The 18,930-nt window shown below is 42.0% G+C and overlaps 1 protein-coding gene across 1 annotated transcript; it reads right to left on the reverse strand.

Annotated features, from left to right (window-relative positions):
- Positions 1–13,974: 13,974 nt before the first annotated feature.
- LOC131293260 (facilitated trehalose transporter Tret1-like) lies at positions 13,975–15,474 on the reverse strand. Its single transcript, XM_058321340.1, has 2 exons — positions 15,405–15,474; positions 13,975–15,332 (listed from the first exon to the last, which is right to left on the reverse strand). The coding sequence occupies exons 1-2, from the start codon at positions 15,472–15,474 to the stop codon at positions 13,975–13,977; spliced, it is 1,428 nt and encodes a 475-aa protein (XP_058177323.1).
- Between the last annotated feature and the right edge of the window lie 3,456 nt (positions 15,475–18,930).

Below are 18,930 nucleotides of genomic sequence, written 5' to 3' on the forward strand. Positions count from 1 at the left end.
GTGGAAATGTTGGAATTATACTTGAAAGTCGGTATTATATTTATACTATTTACCATATTTTCATAGAATCAGCTCAATACGGTGATTCGATAACCCTCTTACAACTGCCTCCAAATGAGATTAGCCCTTGAGCTCCTTTCAGCATCCTGTAAGATACATCAATAAGCGATATTATTCGTTTCATTTACGAAACCTCCCAACAGAAGTACACCCAACGCTGTATGCTCCACCATCCGTGCTGAAGTCTGGAGCCTGACTGAATCGACACCGAACCAACCTGTTCCTATCCGTTGAGATGCGAGAAGAATTGTTCTCCGTTTGGATGCATGCTGTCGGATGCTGGACCGATTGAACTTCCCCGCGAAAATGCTGTTAGTTTGCCAGACAAATGCTGTCAGTCTGAGCTCAGCACTGTGCTTTTTCGAATGTTTACAATTCGATCGAGATGCATGTCCTGTCCAAGGGGAAAACTTGCTGTCTGTAAGCCCGTAAGGGGAAACAGATGCCGTCATGCGCAAGCGTTAAAGCTTGCACTATGATATAGGTAGAAACTGTGAACGGGGAATTTCCCCTTTCATGTACCGGTGTGTGAACTTTTCTTATCGGTTTAGATTTGCTGTTGAGTAAACGGGAGCTAACGTAGGATGCTACTAGATAGTAATCCTTGATTCCGTGCAAAAGTGAATGAACTTTCGTCTTTTATTTTATTTCTCTTGCATTACATCACTCTCAAATAAATACATATAGAATTTCTTAACGCGCGAATTTTATTTGGAAGCTTTGATTTGCATTTCATTTCCATATCATTTCCAAATCATTCCCAAGTCATTAAAATAATTGATATAGGCCTGATTTTCTGATTATAACGTTCCCAGTTTGTCATAAACACTGTCCAATGTCAACTGAAACTAGATTTGAGGCGTTTTTTTGGGTCAATTGAAAAGAAAATGAAGAAATTTTCAATCGGGTTCGTTTTTTACACCCCATTAACACGCTTCATTCGTCTGTTTGTCGTGTTCGGTTCGAATCTGCTGCCTCATTGCACGTCAGTTCGGTGGGTTTGCATCGTGCATGGATATTTTCGTCCGCGGTTCGTTGAACTGAATAATCGAAACCAGTACGATTCATATTTGCTGGAGGATTCCGGTGACGGGAAAGTGAACATTCGTGTGAAAGAAACTGAAAGAAAGGAAGAAAAGTCATACACTTTTAATTTTTTATATCTCCACCTCGAATCTTGTGTTCTGGCGATATATTTCAGTTTATTGGGTGATATTTTATCATTACATTTGTATAATAATACGAATCCTACGAAAAATGTATGGTCCTACGGTTTACTATGATCCATCTTTTTGGATATGTGTTAATTTGAAATTTTGGCAAAACAGCAAAAGGCCGTCACAAAACAATCGACACAAAACATTCTATTATAATTCAACTATAATTTAGAACATGTTAAGCCTTTATCCTATTGAATAATGTTATAATAGTTTGCTACAATGGGGTACCTTTAAAAATGGAAAGAAAAGAAGAATTTAGAATCCACAGAACTAGAACGATATATTCATCGAGCATATTTCATATCGGTCAAACTATTCCAACGACCCTTCCACGAACGAAGCGAATGTGCAAACACAAAATGGAAATCGTTTAGCAATATTTTTGGTTATGCAAATTGAAGGGTGTGAATAATGAAAATTTTCAAGCAAAAATGAACTGCACGACAAATCGAAAACAAAACGAAAGCTTTTCAACTTTCCGAATTGCTCCTTCCAGCGGAGTGAACGCAAACATCTCGCCCCATGCTAGCAGCATGTTGGGTTTTCGTGTTTCCGCCTGAACTAGCAGGAGACATCGGCGCAGTGGGTTGGTGGTGGAATGGTGAAAAAATCACTCACAAAAGAGCATAAGACAAACGAAAACAAACACGTACACGAGAGTTGAATTCTAAGGTTCAAGCGTTGACGCAGGCGGCGAAAAGCGACAAAAACAGTTCGGAGAAAAGTTGCCGCCTGGTTGAATCGTGCGGAGGGAAAGCCGTGGGCATTCTTCGCCAATGTGGTACACCCACTACACCGGATGCTGGCTGGATGGTGGGTGGGTACGGTGGCAAACATGCTCGAGTCAAACGCATCAGGCCGGCTGAAGAAAAGCCGAATCAAGAAAGAATGGCTTCCCACTTGGGTCGGACGGGTTCGTCTACTGTTTTTGTCGCACACATATTTTCTTCCGAGGCTGAGGACGATTTTTGGAGTACCTTGGAATGCTAAGGCTAAGGTTTTTCGGTGCCATCTAGTCAACTGCTTTTGCCTTCGGGGATGAAAGTTAAGTGACGCAAACCCGATTCAGTTCTTGGGAGAGACAGCCTACCGGGGATGGGGAAAAAACAATGAAGCCGGCTAGTGTGACCAACACGTCACGAACAGCATATTTCCTGTTCACTCGCCATCCCTCTTGACACGTGGCACACAATCACAGTCTAAGGGAACATGGTTGATAAAAGAATCGCCAGTAAAAAGGAGATGGCAAGCGATCAGCGCCGGGAGTGACCAAGAGAGACGCCGACACCGGCAGCCCACGAACACGAGCGTTTCCAATTCATAACGAGAATGTGGGAACGGTTAACATAATGCTTGTTCCGAGTGTGGATTTGCATAATAACCGATGGAAGAAAATGTGTATTTTATTCATGATTTATAAACAAAAAAAGCGGGACGATTCGGGGGCGGTTGGCCCGGTACGGTTTGCTTTTCCTGTTTCGCATTGTTGTGTGAGAGAGTGTTTTTCGCCATTCCTTACGGACGCACTGGGTGGGAAAATTCGCCGAAGCAACACCATTTGGCCGGCAGCATTCGTGCGAAATGGATTGTGAAAATTGAAAACAAGATGGGGTTGAAATTAAGAGCAATAAAAAAGGGGGTAGTATACAAAAATTGCACACTTCCACGAAATGGAAGGGGTGGTTCGTTTGGTCAAATAATATGTGAACCGAATAAAACATTTGCAAGCGTTCACTCGTAGCTAACGAGGGTAGGTTGGATGGGCTTTTTTGTTTGATATTCGTTAAGAATGCGAGTCCGTCTAACAGCAAATTGCTCCACGAGTAGTATCTTTCAATATGCTTTTCATGACATTTGTTTATTCCAATGCCAAAAATCACAAGTTGAGATTTATGCTTTCCGGAACCCCACTTTGTTTACCAGCGCATCCTTAATATGTCCGCTTTGCTTCGACTGTCTAACAAATGCAAATTTAAGAAAATTGGATACACAACTAGCCGTCGAAGGTTTCCGCTCGTCATTCAAATCTGCTTGCCACCGTTACCGCCTCTCAAACAAGCCACGTGAAGAGAAACCAAGGTATGATCTCATGAAATGTCAACAGAATCGTAAACCAAACACTGCTCGTTTGATGGAAAGAAAAAGGGAGACATTTCCCTGCAAATGCTAGCTGGGAAAACGAACGAAGCAGTACGAGTGTTGCGTGGGTATGGCTGGCAGTGTGGAGGACAGTGGATGGCAAGTTGGAACGAAACCAATTTTGATTTCAAAACCGGCCCGAGTAAGCCTTCCGTGACACCGAAATCAAACAAGCACCGGTAAGCTTTGGTGCAACTTTCTGCTGGAAAAGAACAACACGCTGCCAGAAATTCAATTTCCAACCAGTATTACTTGGAAAATAAGATTTTCTGGCGTCGCACCGCGCGTCGTGCCGAAGATCGCGAATTCTAAGTCACGGGTTTCGCGGCGGCCGAAGAGAGCAGATTTTCGATCCTGTTTTTGACTTCACTTGCAGACGACAACAAGGCTTCAAGGCCTCTGCCGAAAAGGTACGAAATCGCAACATTTTCATTTCCGACAGCTCGTTCGTACCGGATGCGGTGTCGATGGTGCTAAAAAACATTGTATTTATTTGATGCTCTTCACTTTCCTTTGCTTTGTTGCTAGGATATTGGCTTCAGCATCGGATTCGTTCGCAATGCGCGAACCTGGCCGTTGACAAATACTTGCTTTCCGTTTTACAATGCGTCGAGTATGGCGGCGTGAATGGGACTATTTCGTGTACAACGGTTCCGTGGCAGTTGACTTTCGTGTTTTATGACTTTCATCTTGTTGGCGGTAAATATTAGAATGCTGCACAAGAAACACCATGCGGCTCCATCGAAGTACAAAGCACCGGGCGTCTCCACCAAATTTCGTGGAGTTTTAGCGTATTAGACGTCTCTCTCGTAGAGAAGCGCAATTTTGTTGTTTGTTTGTGCAATACATATTTTTACGAACTAGATCGGAGCATCCGGGTTAGTACCGTGAGAAACAGTGTAGACAATATTTCTAGACTCGTGATGCAATTTCATTCTCTTCTAAGAAGGAATTGATTTTACTCGGGCCGTGAAAAAATCAAGGCAATATTTCACGCTTACCCATTCACTGAAAAAGGTGGAAGCCATCAAATGCTTACTAGCTGTCGTAACTTTTGCAGGTAGTTTATTATCCGCTCGACAGTGTTCGAGATGACATTAATCGTATGTGCTTGATTGTGAAAGTGAGGATGGGAAGAAATAAAACACGAGTTGCATCTCGTCTATAAGTGTAGAACTGATGTTTGTAGTGTACGAAAGAACAAGCGAGCTGTTGTGAAAATTAAAGTAATATAAATGTCATTTTATGTTTTTTGTGAAGATGAGCTTTTCAAAAGTAATTCAAAGTAATATTAACAACATCAACCTGCTCCAGGTTATTCAGTTAGTTACTCCCTTTATTAAAATAAGATAAACATCAATAAAGTTGTTGCTGTTTCCTAATTATTGATGAAATTCCTTGGCGGCAAAAGGGCTTACATTTGTTGATGTGGTTCATCCTACAACTACAGCAAAAACATATCATTTACCATTTTGAATGTGATTTTGCTAATGTGTGCATTAGCAATGTGGATATAAATTAGGAAATCATTAATGTACAGCATACTGTACATTGGTTTTAGTACTTGGCCAGTAGCATCTCCATTCACAGCGTAATGAATGCCAAGTAAAATTTCCCTCTGACTGTGCCTTTCAGCAATCCGAGCATGTATTCATTACATTCGGTAAGTTACAATGCTACCATCGGTGCAAATGGAAAGGTACGGAAGCTGTAACGAGGGTGGCAAAAAGAAAAAAAGCGGCAACATTCTATTTTCCGACTTACTAGTGACGCCATGGAAGGTGAAATACCGCAAACTGGAACACTATCGACGTATTTTCCACCGAGTGAAATGGTTGATACGCACCCGCGGTGGTGAGTTCAGTGCTGATTTTTCGCCATTTGAATCTTACACCATCCAGTTTGGCTCGTTTGTCGTAATGGCGTTGCCTTCTCTCTTCTGCGTTGCGTGGAACGGTGCCGTGGGAAAAAGCCTCTGCGCCGCTAAACATCGGTCGGATGTGCCGTTCCGTACACTTTTTGTTTTCGTTTTCCCTTCTACGCATTACACTCGTCTGCTGACGGTGAATCTCGACCGTGGGGAACGTTTCATTTGTGCCAAAAACACATGTGTCTCCTAACGCGCGAGTGGGTGCGGAAAAATCGGTCAACCTTACGGTGGTGGAGAGGCGGCGTTCGAAAAATGATAATACGCAATCTCGACGCACTCGTCGTAGCAGCATCAGCAGCACCACCAGACCGGATGAAGGAACGAATGCTGGCAATAATCGTAAAATTTTATTATGCGAGTTTTACGCGAAAACCATATAATGCCTTTATTCGTTTTGCCTCGGGATGGCACCGAGAACGGATGTCTTTCCGGCGGCCGCTTCGGATGGTGTTAGGACAAAATGGTGTGCATGGACGAGCGTCACTGCGTGCACAGGTGGATGTGGCCAGGAAGTTATGAAACCGGAAGCAGCTGGTCGACGGCGAACGAAGCAGGGTGCGATGGGCGGGCGATCGGGTAGTTTTGCGAGTTTGGAAGGATATTTTTTATTCCGACGGGTTTCCGACCCGAACTAGGACAATCCCAACCACGGGCGTCGGTGGTTGAAAATGTGGCTCACACATCGTGGTGTACAAGTTTTTTTTTTCGTTGCACCTCTTTCGCCAGTGCGGTTGATTAAACTGAATAAATATGATTACTTTTGCGGCTAGAGTGCATGCTGATCCAAAAACTTCACAGTTCCATCGTAGGCGGAAACTGTTGTGTGCATTTTGCACAAAGTCAAACAAAGTAAATTAAGTACTGAAAAATTGATATATGTGGAGTGAACGCATACACGGCATGAAATAGTAAAAAGCCTGAGACAACGAACGATATTCTATGCATGTGTTTTAACGCTCCCTCTTAAATAATGCATTCTAGCAAAATGTGTATTTTATATACATACACCTGCGTGAAACCGAGCAGAATAGCGCAATCAAAACTAACTTCAAACAAACCACGCAAATAAAAAACCCCATGTGAACCGTTGACTGAACAAACAAAACAAACCGTATCAAATTGTCAGGGGTTCATTAAACTTGAACAAATACAGAACTTTATATCAAATTTGAAATATACTAGTATATGTGCCATAGGAATGTCATTTTTAACATCCTTCGCAACCGAATTTTACAATATGTTTTTAGAAAATTTAAATGAAGATTTAAATTATTTCATTCTACATCCTTTTTTCTAATGCAATAAACCAATTTCTTCTTTTATAAAGATTTTTCCATTATTTTGATAGGGTTGTAATGGTTTTGGAAAAAATCATCAACTAACGTAAAGGATTACTAATAACCGAGCAGTGAGTTATTACAAAATATGAAATCACACGCTCAACCTGCCATCCAGAAAGACATAAAAGCATAATAAACTGAAATACTATTAAATGTACGCCGATCAATCATGATAGCCCAAATGTAATCCGTCTTTCATTTTGCTAGCTCGTTAAGTGACCATTTGTTATTGCCATCCCTACGTAGCAGGAAGCGAAAGAAAGGGAATTCGTTTTCCACGTTTTCAAAGTTTTACAATACGCCGGTAACTACCATCATCCCTTCCCATTTGCAATGAAACGAGTTAAATTCAGCCAACTGGCCCGCCCGGTTTGCTTTTCCGCTGAGTCAGATTTGGGCTTTGGTTCGAAAACTAATCACGTTGTGCCAAATGGTCGCACCGAAATGCACGGTTGGTGCCAGAATGGTAATATAACGCGCAAAAAAAAGGGGCAAACGCTGGCTCGGCCAAAACACAACAACATGGCGGACGGTCATAAAAAAGGTCGGTACCGGTGTAATCCGTTATTTTTCCGGATAAGACCCTCCGAAAGGAATGACAAAAAAAGGTGGAGAATTTATAAAACAACTACGGTGAAACTTCGCGAAAAGGCTACCGTGGGAGGTTTCTGGTAAGCATCGCTTTGGAAATGAATATTGAAGCTCCACCAAGCCACAAAGGGGGCGCGGGGTTAGGATTCGGGGCGGAAGAGGAAATGACCGACTGAAATCGAAAAGGTTTATAATTTATTATTGCAGAGACAAGCGGGGAAAATCTGAAAAGCGCTTAATTATGACCGTTTCGTAACGCGCTGGTTTTATTATTTTCCGGAGGTCTCCCGTGTTTTGTTTCCTTTTTTGTTAATGGCGTCATTTCGTTCCGAGGTTGACCCAGTGAAGGCATAAAAATGCCAACAATAGTAGCGACGATATCAGAAGCAGCTGGTGCGGTGACATCATGGCAGGCCGATCTCATTCTTATCGGATTGAAAATGATGGAAAAAGGTCTGAAAAATACGTAGCAAATGAAGTAAACATGTATTAAATTTACGAAATATTGAAATATCATTTTTTGTGAACATCTTCCAGGTTGAAAAGAACTCGTAATCGCGGGTAAAATCATGATTATCAATTCCAATGAAAAGCAAACAAGGATTATTTTGAATGTTTACGATGAGAATTTGTTATTTATCTAGATTTAATTTAAGCCAAATTGTTATACATACATTTTCAAACTATTGTAGGTTCAAGAAATACATATTAAAAATTGTAGCAAGTTAGCAGAAAAAAGTATATAAAATTAAATTTGGATGATGTTCATGCCTGATATTATAAATGCCTATAGATATATCAAATGCCTAACTAACGTTTTTTTTTAATATACCGTTAATCAAAGATCAACAGAGGTCATATAAACGGAATACTCTTTCTAGCTTGATGAAACAACTTTACGGTAAAACTTTCACCTACATGCTGTGCTTTATGAACAAGTAGTGAAAGGTGCGTGGGACGGATTATTAAATTTTTGTATCTCTCATTTTATCACCCGTGTCCATAAAGTCCTTAATGATGATGATGTCCGGGTTTGCATAAGATTGGTGTGCAACAAAAAAAAAGATCGTAAACTGAACTCAACCAATCCTGTCATGCATTCTCCCGATGAAGAAAATTTTTTCAACTTTTTCGTCAAGAGTTCTTCTTCGTACCAAAAGCCCAAGCACTTGAAGCGAGTGTTCTCGGCGAGGAACAGCTATCCATTTAGCAAATCCCTTACGCCATCTTTAACATGGCGTGGCCCATCTCGATTGTACGAATCGCTACGCATCGTCTTCAATATTTCTCCAAGGATTTCAATTAGGGACGAAAATAAGTTGTTAAACAAGAAGAAAAAGCGTGAAAATATTAAGACAACGCTTACGCCGGAGCTTGAATAAAGTCTTCGTAGAGATTAATATCTTATATTCCTGAAACGGATTTATGGAGATGCTTATGCTCAAGAACTCAATGATTTTGGTGCTCAAAGTACTGCTGACTTGGGAAGGTAATCGTCAATTCAATCACTTGATAAAGGAAAATCATCCGGAACAGGTTCTTATGATGGGAGTTATAACGATAGCTGAGGAGCAGCAGGAGATTATTTTTGTCTAACCAACAATTGTTGGTGATGAATGAATACGTTTTCAAGAAACACTGTGAAATGGTAATTTCTAAAAAAAGTAATTAAAACAAACGAAAGTTTATACAATACGGCATGTACCTTACGAATATTTTATTTTATGCATTTCATTGTCGTGTATTGTTCAGTTAAAGGTAAAAAACTTTTCAAAACCCGTTTGTCGAAAATATCACATGAGATAAAATCACTTCCACATCTATTTCTCTACTTACTCTTGATCTCACACACATATGTTCACCAAAAAGACCGGTAGAATAAACAATGATTTCTGTTGAATAGCAACAAATATCGCTCACGAACCGCTTATTGCATTATTTGCACCCTGCCTGGGGTTATGCGTGTCGAGAAAATCCCCACCCCGATGTTGGAAAAGAACGCCCCATGAACAGCTTCACAACGTCAACTTTATCTTGTCCTCCCTGCCGGAAGCTTCGAATGAATTTGTTTAACTCGCCCCCTCTGGTTCGGTTCTTCGACAGAGGAGCATTTTGGGGGAAATCTGTCGACAGTTGAGTCGTCATACCCGCACCTAGTATGAATGTCGTTTCCGACATCTTACGATAAATGGTTTGTTTTTAAAGGAAGAAAACTGCCATGTTTGTTCATCGTGTTTTATAGCTGGTGTGTGTTGATCACGAAATGGCCTTTTTTTCGTCGAGGAAAAACTCCTATCACAAAGTGGCACGTGTTTGGCACGATCAATTAATTCAACGAGAATGTGCTCTACGGTACAGTTCGTGAAAACATGACCGAATACATATATGCGTTGCTTTATCGATGGATGTGGTATGAGCGGAAATTAATTCTCAGAGCATTTGGCAGGTCAGTGCTTTGGCATGCAATTGTAATATGTTTTTGTGAACCTAAAAACAGATCTTGAGGCTAGAAACAGTAAGCCTTTGCGGCGTAGTGTTAAGTACTTACAAGTTCTTTGAGGGATTGGCTACCAAGCACAAAGTTCATATACTTTCAACTGATTTTAAATCATTTCACTTGTGAACATTTTTTAGGTTTACAATTTAGTAGGTTCAAGCAGTAGTATGAAGTTCTACCGAAAGTAAAACAGAAAGAAGGGCTGACAAATACAACACCTCAATAGACTGCATAATTAAATAAACGATACTCATCGTGGAATACTTTTATCATTCGTACTGGAAGCTCAGATTATATTAGTGCATACAAAAAGTTCATTGTAAACTGCCTTTAAACTATACAATAGTTTTTAACCCTCGATTTGAATTCATATTCTGTTTCATAAGCCAAAAGAGAATTATGAAAAACTAGCTTAAAATAGGAATGAAACTATTCAGGTCCTTCTTTTATTTTTTTGCACAATAAATTTCTACCTCAACATTTCTCTTGCATCTCCAGAGTGCATTGCGCTCCGGTGAGTCAAGATATCGACTGTTGTTCCCAAATGTCCTCCAAATGTGCCTCGGAAAAAGTTTTAAAGTTCGTCGTAAAGTTGCGCTGAAAGTTTCATCCGTTTCAGTTGGGATTTATGAGTTGACAAAAATTTCATCTCAAAGCACTCAAGGAGTGCTAAGGAGCAAAACGAACCCTATCGTGGCGTAGGGTGACTTAATGAGGCGTATGAATCGTCCCCGAAACGGCTCAGCGGAGATCATTCTTCACCGTTTCTTTCATTTCGTTGAATGCCTGCTAGCTTAAAATGCTTACCACCTCTATTCAATTTCTCTTTCCAATTCACAGCCTCGTCAATCCCATCAAGTTGGCCGGAAGTAGTTTGTGACTTTGAGCCTGAAGCACGAATTCCACTGTTCCACTGTTTGTCCATTACGGAAACGAACAAACCTTCTCCACCTTACCATTTCATCGTAAATCTGGCTGTGAAGCACAAATAATTGCCCGGAATGGTTCCTTTCTTCTGCTGAAATGCTTCATTCCCAGCAATCGAGAAGGATTATACGATTTTCTGTTCTTCCCTTTCACCCTGCCATGAAGCTTGGCAGAACTTATTTCGGTGAAAGTCACGTCCAACGCCTGGTGAGGCATAAAGCGCTTGTCTTGGGCCGGAAGTGGCATCCGTTTCGTGACTGACAGGAGTTTTGCGTTCAGTAAGCAGGGAAAGTAAATCCATTGGACGTGTAAGAATGCCTGTCCTCTCCGTGGCAAAGGCTTTTTAACACTCTTTCTTAACAGTTGTCCCGAAAGGGGCTGTCCAGCATGGAGCTATGTTTCTTATTTAGGCACCATTTGCCTAAACTACAGGCTGCATGGGCATACCGTTTGTTGGATATCAAATTTCAATCATTACCCTGAGGAAAGTGAACAGTAGGACAGCTTTAACATTACATAGCAGTTGCAATACTGTTTCGGTTTGATGTGGTTCCCTTTAAATTGATTTTTTATAGTTGAAAACAAAACTTACTGTCGGTGCTGTTCCTGTTCTGTTACTCCATACAGGTGCGATATTTTCAATGTCAAAAACTCGTGAACAGAACAGCGATTCTAGAGCAGTTGTACCGTGAAGCTTAAAATTAGAATTTTGATTGAGTTCAGATTGAATTTAAAATATGACCGGAACATACAAGGAACGATTCAGTACTTCCTGCTTCTGATCCAAACCTGCAGCCATGCTCTGTCCTGCTCTGAACATCAGATACCGTCTACTGACCAGATATTGAATGCTGTCAGCTTACCTTTCCTACACCTTCCTACTATTTGTTCAGGTGAGTTATTTTTTTGCGTGGCCTGATGCTGACGAGTTGCGAAAATTAATAATAAAAGTTACATCGTTTGTGGCCGTGGCAGCAATTCATGACCTGCCGTTGATGACTGCAAAACTCTGCTAATAAATACGGTTGACTGCGGTCGCTACAGGGGCACAGGCGAAACATTTCGCAGTTGTGCCATGAAGTTGCGCCATCGCCATCTCCCGTTGCTACTGGCGAGCAGAACTCTGCCATTTCCACTACAAATTGTATTGAAAATTCCGGCACGGATTTCGTCGAAAATTTAATGAACATAGCTCCAATGTGGCGCTCACCTGCGCTATTCAACTTTTAAGGGTGTAAGTAGGTGGTGAATTGGTAGCGACGGCTGGCGAACCCTTTCCAACCGTCGGAATTAACGTTTCCTTTCATCCGGCGCAATCTGATTACCCATTGACATTTATCACCACACTCCCAACCAAGGTCGGATGGAATGTGACCGGAAACATGTATTTATGAGCCTTATTTATCTTCACGCACTTTCTGGGTTCTGAGGGTAGGCTTTATCTTGTCGACGATCGGTAAGGCTTCCGAGTGAGTGGCCGTGGCTTTGCCGTTTCTAGTGGAAACTTTTCCAACCCGGACAGCGAGGCTCAGGTAGTCCAGTAGCGATGTTTTCATTGTCGCACAGGACGTATGAGGGTCACGATTGTTCATCCTGCGTTTTATTTTATGCCGTCCATATTTTTCCCCTTAGTGTACTGTGGGGCATGAGTATAATATTTCTTATTCTTCCGTTCTAACTAAAGCAGCTACTCTTGTCCGCAAAGATAAGTTATGTTTATTGCGAATCATGTTCACTCGTGACCTGAAGTAGGATGGCGTTCAAACTTTGGTGAAACTTAAACGAGATAATAAGAAGTTGAACTTGACACTTTTGAAATAAACTTGTTTGAAAAATCCTATGAATATTATTTGAATATTTTACAATTTTCAATTTCAGCTGTTTTCTTTTACTCTGAACATATTTATGTTTATTTTTTATCTTAAATACTCAAAAACTTCAAAGATTTCCTAGCTGCTATGGTTTGAAGTAAGCTTTTTGTTCTTAACAGCATAGTTTTCATTAACTGGTTATCCTATATTATTTGTTGTATACACCCTCTTTGTTCCTTATCGGCGTAAGCCAGCTTCCGGAATACAACCTCACCTTAACTGTGAAAAGAGCTAGCAAAACATTTCTACATTTTGGCGAAACTGTTTTGTCCCCTCCTGCAAAACGGTTTATGATTTTTTCAGAAACGATCTGCACCGCACATTATGTTCCCTTAAAGACTCCCACACATAGCCGCACATTCCACATGGATTGCGACATTCAATAACCACTGCAAATCTTTTGTGCCCCCAAGCGTCGTGAACGGGATTTTTAGGGCATCGTTAGGGGTTTGTTATTTCGAACCCCTTGTTTATTCGTTTATTTGTTGTTCTTTTCCCGTGCAAACGCCACAGACATCGTGTGGTCACCTACATTCAAACACATTCACACACATCCACTCATCCGTTTGCCGTTTGATAATCGAAATAATTTGTTCAATATGACCAATCTGCTATCAGGAAATGGTTATCGGGGTTTGACCTCCCGGCTTCGGCAGCGGCCAATCATCCGTTTCTCGTTATTTTCGCATCTGATCCGTTTACCAATTCAAGGCACGAACGGGGACTGGCCGTTTTTTTCCATGGCGGAACAAATTTCGCGAATTACTGTGGTGCAAGGTGCGTAAAGCAAAGGGAAAATGTTGTTTGCTGCTGTCGAACGGTACACGTTTTTACCATTTGGAGCAATTGTTTCTACCCGCTGGCAAAACGTATGATTGTTATACTTAGCTCCTGAACCATAACGTTTGTTTACCGCATTTCGGATGGGGTTTAGTGACGGTTGGGGGGTTGTAAAAGGTAAAATTTTGATGACTTTTTCCGTGAACACCAAACATTGTGTGATTCAAAACCAGTAAATTTACAATTTTATACGTTGCTTATGTTGGGCATTGTTGAAAAAGAATTTGAAAAACATCATACCATAAGTTCTTTTCACATGTCCTTACAAATGTACCACCATATTTGGTTTAGGATTTAATTAATTCAACGATTTAACAACAGCAAAACAAATGTCACATGTTCGTTATTTAGGTCAACTATATTTTAGTTTTTTAATATAAAATATATGTTGCTCATGCTGTACCCATGTAGTTATGTAAATTTTGTTTCAAAACACCAAATTTCGGCAAATTTAAAAATATAGTTTTATGCCAAAAATAAGTTATTTTTTTCAAATATAGTGATTTCAAAACAAATCACAATGTCAGTATTTTATACATTAGAATGAAAGAATTTTTCATCATTCTACCACAGTTACGACAATTTTTGGAACTTTGTTCTCTTTCCCTGTTCGCCAGCGGGCAATAATGTCCTGTACCTCGTCCAAGCTGCGACCCTTCGTCTCGGGGATGTACAGGAACACGAACACAAACGTCAACGCGGCACTCACGGTGAACACCCAGAACGGCAGGTACGCACCCACATTGTCGATAGCCACTTGAAAAAGTTTCACCACGCCGAAGATGACGACCCCACTAAGAATGCCAAACAGGGCATTGGCGTACGCACGAATATTCTTCGGGAATATTTCACTCAGTATCGAGAAGGGCACCGTCGCGAGCCCGAAAGCGTACGACACGACGAACACAACGAGCCCGACGAAGGATACCCAGCCGTACGGCTTGACGGCCACATCGGCGGCATCGAGCGTGAAGTAGATGGCTCCCATTAGCATCCCCAAGGTGCTGATAGCGGAAGACCACAGCATCAGCGGCCGGCGTCCGAGCCGGTCGACGAAGAACACCGGAAACAGCACGGTCAGCATCTGGACCGCGCCGAGCACAATGGACATTTCGGCCTGCGTCAGATCGCTGGAGATGCCGGCGAAGATTGTCTGGGCGTAGCTGAGGATGGCCTGCATGCCGGTCAGGTTGATGCCGACGCCTAAGATGAATACTATGATGAGATTGTTGCGATACCGCGGCTGAAAGAGGTCCCCCATCGAGGTGCCTTCGCTGGCCGCCCGTTCGGCGGACCGTTTGGTGGCCGCGAGCTCGTCCTCAACCTCCGAGTGGCGTCGCAGCCAGCGCAGACACCGGTGCGCCTCATCCGAGCGTCCCTTGCCGAGGAGATAGTGAGGTGACTCTGGCATCCACACGAACGTGCACAGAAAAAGGGCGGCCCCGGGCAATCCCAGCCAGGCCAGCGTTTCGAAGCTCGCGTACGGACCGACCGAGTACTCGAACAGGATTGCCAGCTTGGCCATCATCGTGATGAACGAGGCGGTGGCACCACGCACCCTGTCCGAGGCAATCTCGCCGATGTAGATCGGGGCAATGCCGTACGCAATTCCGTACGAAACGCCGAACAGGAAGCGGGCCACGTACAGCAACAGCGGGGCGCGGGCCAGGGCGATCATGGTCCAGCCGGCAATAATCGGGAACGCGCTGCCGATGAAGGGCCACTTGCGCCCGAAGCGGTCCACCGTGAGCCCAGCGATAATCATACCGAAAATGCCACCAATCGACTGAATCGACACGATCCAGGAGCCGGCGTCCGGCGTAATCGAGACGGGCGGATCCGGTTCGGCGAGCAGCTTCGGCATGGCGGGCGACGACCACGCATTAGTGCACACGACCATGAAAATGGACAGGGTTCCTGCGAACAACAACGGGTCTATCAATCCGAAAACGATTCCAATGGCATTGCCCGTTCGCGCCTCGAACCTACCGGTGATGGCCGCCAAATACTCATTCCGATAGCGACGCAGCTGCCCGAGCCATGAAGAGATTGCTGTCATTGTGACGTCCCGCTGAAGAATGGAGGATAGGCCTATCCGAACGACGCCGGCAACCATTGCGGGCACATCTTTATTGTGGGATGGATTCCGAGATAGAGTAAGATAATGGCGGGAGATAATGGAACGATAGGAACGCCGAGATGATTATTGCCGAAATTAAGCTGGTGAAAAGTAAACTCGTCCGATTACGAGTGCCATTGTGGGCGCTAGTGGTCGGCATAGATAAGATTCCTCCTGTCGACGGTGCTGTCTTCGGAGTGGTAGTGGAAACTTGAGCACGTTTTGACATTTTCAATGCTTTTTTCTACGAATTGAGTGTAAGCTATGCGGGACTAACTAGGTTCAAAAGACTCTTCAACAAGTTGGACAGATCATCTTTCAAACTATTAAAAATCTACACCGATGGATAAGATAACAACATAGCCTAGACATACTATTGTTAATTAATCAATTAAATTATCTCATTGTGAGATCAGATAAGTAGCAATCGAATTTGAGAAACATAAAAAACCTTGATTTATCAGATTACGTTGAAGTCAACAGTTAACGGTTTTCAAGTCACTGTATTATTCATATTTTTTACAGTTATATTTAGGAGATGTTTCAAGTTCATGTGTTTCCTACACTGCAAGAATATATCTGAAATACCCGCAAAATCTATGCTTTGGCATAAAACAATGATGTATCGTTCTAAGTCCTTAGTTTAATTTTCAACTATTCAATACACATTTTACTATTCCATTACTATTCCCGAAAAAATATAAAAATACCAAAGCATTCCAGAGCACAATTAAAGCAGAAACAATGTCAATCAAACCTACCATCCCTCATCAGTTGGTTTTGTGTTGAGGGGAATACTTGGTAGTGTTTTGTTTTTATAATATATACCCAGGCGGAAAATCGTATCTTATGAAACTGGGGCAGTTTGTATTATTTTCTCACCAGTTTTGATGAAAATGTCCAACGTTGGTCCTCCTTATTCCGGTGGACGTTCAATGAGTATAATGCTATGGATGAGGTGGAAGGCAAATAGCCGGGCCGGGGTAGGATCTGATGTACACGTGAGTCCCTCGAGATTTCAACACATGTTTGCAATTCCAATTTTGCCTTCATGACTAGCGCTTGCTGCCAAGGGTAAGCGTTCCTGTGTTTGTTGAGAAAAATATCCACGGTGAATAACACGGCGAAATTTACGAAGAAGATGATAGCAGGACGTATTGGGGATGGAGACGTTAAGCATTTCTTTCCATAGCTTTGTAGTGTATATATAAACGGAGAGCTCTTTAATTAGATAATGAGACTATGTGAACGCTATTGACAGAATACTTCACAAGGAGAATTCAAAGGGACGGTTGATTCCGATTTCTACAGGATATTAAATATTTACTGGCGGATTGACTACCTTTTGCAAAGGAGAGTAGTCTAGTAAGCCCTGATTATATTCTCTGGTAATAGGTGTTTAAAGATAATTTGAAAAAATAAATACTTTACTTTATGCATGTAACATACCAGCAAGTAACAGTTGAATTCATCTAGTAAGTCTTGTTCGTGTTGAAGACATAATGAATGTTGGAAAAAGGTTGGTTTAAATTACCGTTCGTGTCAGCTTTTCTCGCTTCACCTTGCCCCACGTTTCCAGCTGCAATCAGTGCCGAATTGTATTTGTATCCCACCTACCCCGAAGTGATTTTCCTATTTGATGCAATCTGTTTGATTTTAACCTTCTTTCGTTCGGTGAATTATATCAAATTTAGGAACTGAAAAACAGCAATACGAAAGCCTTAACCGCAATCCATTCGAAAATCGGTCGCGTGTGTGAAAAGCGCGCTGATTTTGTCACTTTTCGATTTCTTTTCAGCCATCCACTGAATTGTGTTCGTTATCCCTGCGGACATGTTTTGGTCGAGCTCTCACCGCACAGATTCGATTGAACGTAGCCCAAGAGGCTAAAGGGCCGGCAAAGGGACTGGTGGTGTTAAACGGAGGAAAATTGTAGAAATCGACAAAAATTGGAAAACAGAATCAACGAACACCAGCCCGGCGGTCCCACCGGGTAGGAAGGAAAAAAAGCGTACGGGTTACCAGCTTTTAAAACTCCGAGCAACCCAAAGCCTGTGGCTTTCTGATGAATGATCGTACGGTCGAACAAGTTGGCCATGGATCAGGACGCTAAATGTATTTTTCTGAGAAAAACATTTCTGTTTTACTTGAAAGAAGAAAAGTATTTCCGGCAATATCTGATTCAAATAGATTCACTTTGCTGCATGTGACATTTTATTACGTTACATAGAAGAAGTCTATTTCTATTGGTTTCAATGCGTGTGCTTAAACAATCAGAATGTCAAGAACAGGTTTTTAAAATAATTTTATAGGAACTTTTTAAATCACAGCGACGAATTTTCGAGTGTTGATACCTAAGAGAGTACCTTTAGATATTGTGAAATTATACTTAACATATTTATTGTTTCACGAAGATCTGAAAGAGAATTGCTTATTCGTTAAGTAATTTAAGGAAAGGCCAAAATCACATTTTGTTCAAAGGTTAAATTCTTATGAGTGCTTTGTTTGTGATTGATTTTAAGAGCTTTGTTTTTATAAACACAATCAATCTGACATTTACGGTGGGTTGCGAAACATTGCAATAGCACATCCATTTTCAAACCCTTAAAATGCTCAGATTCGTTTAAAAGGATTTCAGCTAATCAGCAGGGTCAGGATCGGTTTATAAACAAACTAAATCTGGGCATCTTTCGTATCGTTAGCCTATCGCGTAGTCAGCCCAAACTCATCACGATTGGGCATATTTACGCCATTATAATGCGTGTGCCTTCTTGACTCGTTGATTCCGGTTTTGCCTCTCAGCGGAAGCCACTGACGTTTTCCCTCGAACCAGAAGCACCGGAACAGGCTGCTTATGTATTCGCAACCGTTCCGAAGACGCTGTCGGTGTGTTTGCCAGACGTCAATTTTCTTCCTCCGGTCTGGACACGCACACGGCACTCGTTGGTAGCATCAAATGATTGTTTACCGTCGCTTCAACGCTTTCGACAGCCCCAAGCGAACGAGCGTTATATCCAAGCGTGACAGGGCTTATTGCGTGCGTGTGGCATATTATAGATGCAAATTGTTTGTTAAGCCTTATCTCAAGTGTCTGTTTGTAATTTATACCATCATGAATCGACAGGATACCAGATCAGCCCGTGTGGCGTTATGTCGGGACTCTTTCAGGAGCCCGTGTGTGTGTGTGTATGCGTATGTTTAAATCTCACCGGAGTGATACCTAACTATGGATGTATATTTTTGGTTCAAATTTCAAGTCACGGTTTAATTCTCCTTGTTCGGTTTTGACACTCCCTCAGGACCAAAGGCGGTGGGAAGAAGGAAACGACACATCGATACGGTGGATGGATAATGAAAACAAAACCCTCTCCCAATGGGTGTGTATGTGTGTGATCG

This window comes from Anopheles ziemanni, chromosome 2 (genome assembly GCF_943734765.1).
Source record: "Anopheles ziemanni chromosome 2, idAnoZiCoDA_A2_x.2, whole genome shotgun sequence".
NCBI classification, from domain to species: domain Eukaryota; kingdom Metazoa; phylum Arthropoda; class Insecta; order Diptera; family Culicidae; genus Anopheles; species Anopheles ziemanni.

Excerpts from the sequence above, each read along its gene's own strand:
- LOC131293260 (XM_058321340.1), bottom strand. The coding sequence starts at position 15,474 with ATGACAGCAATCTCTTCATGGCTCGGGCAGCTGCGTCGCTATCGGAAT. Across the intron at positions 15,333-15,404 it reads GTATTTGGCGGCCATCACCG|GAACCCTGTCCATTTTCATG; the intron begins GTAGGTTCGAGG and ends TGTTGTTCGCAG.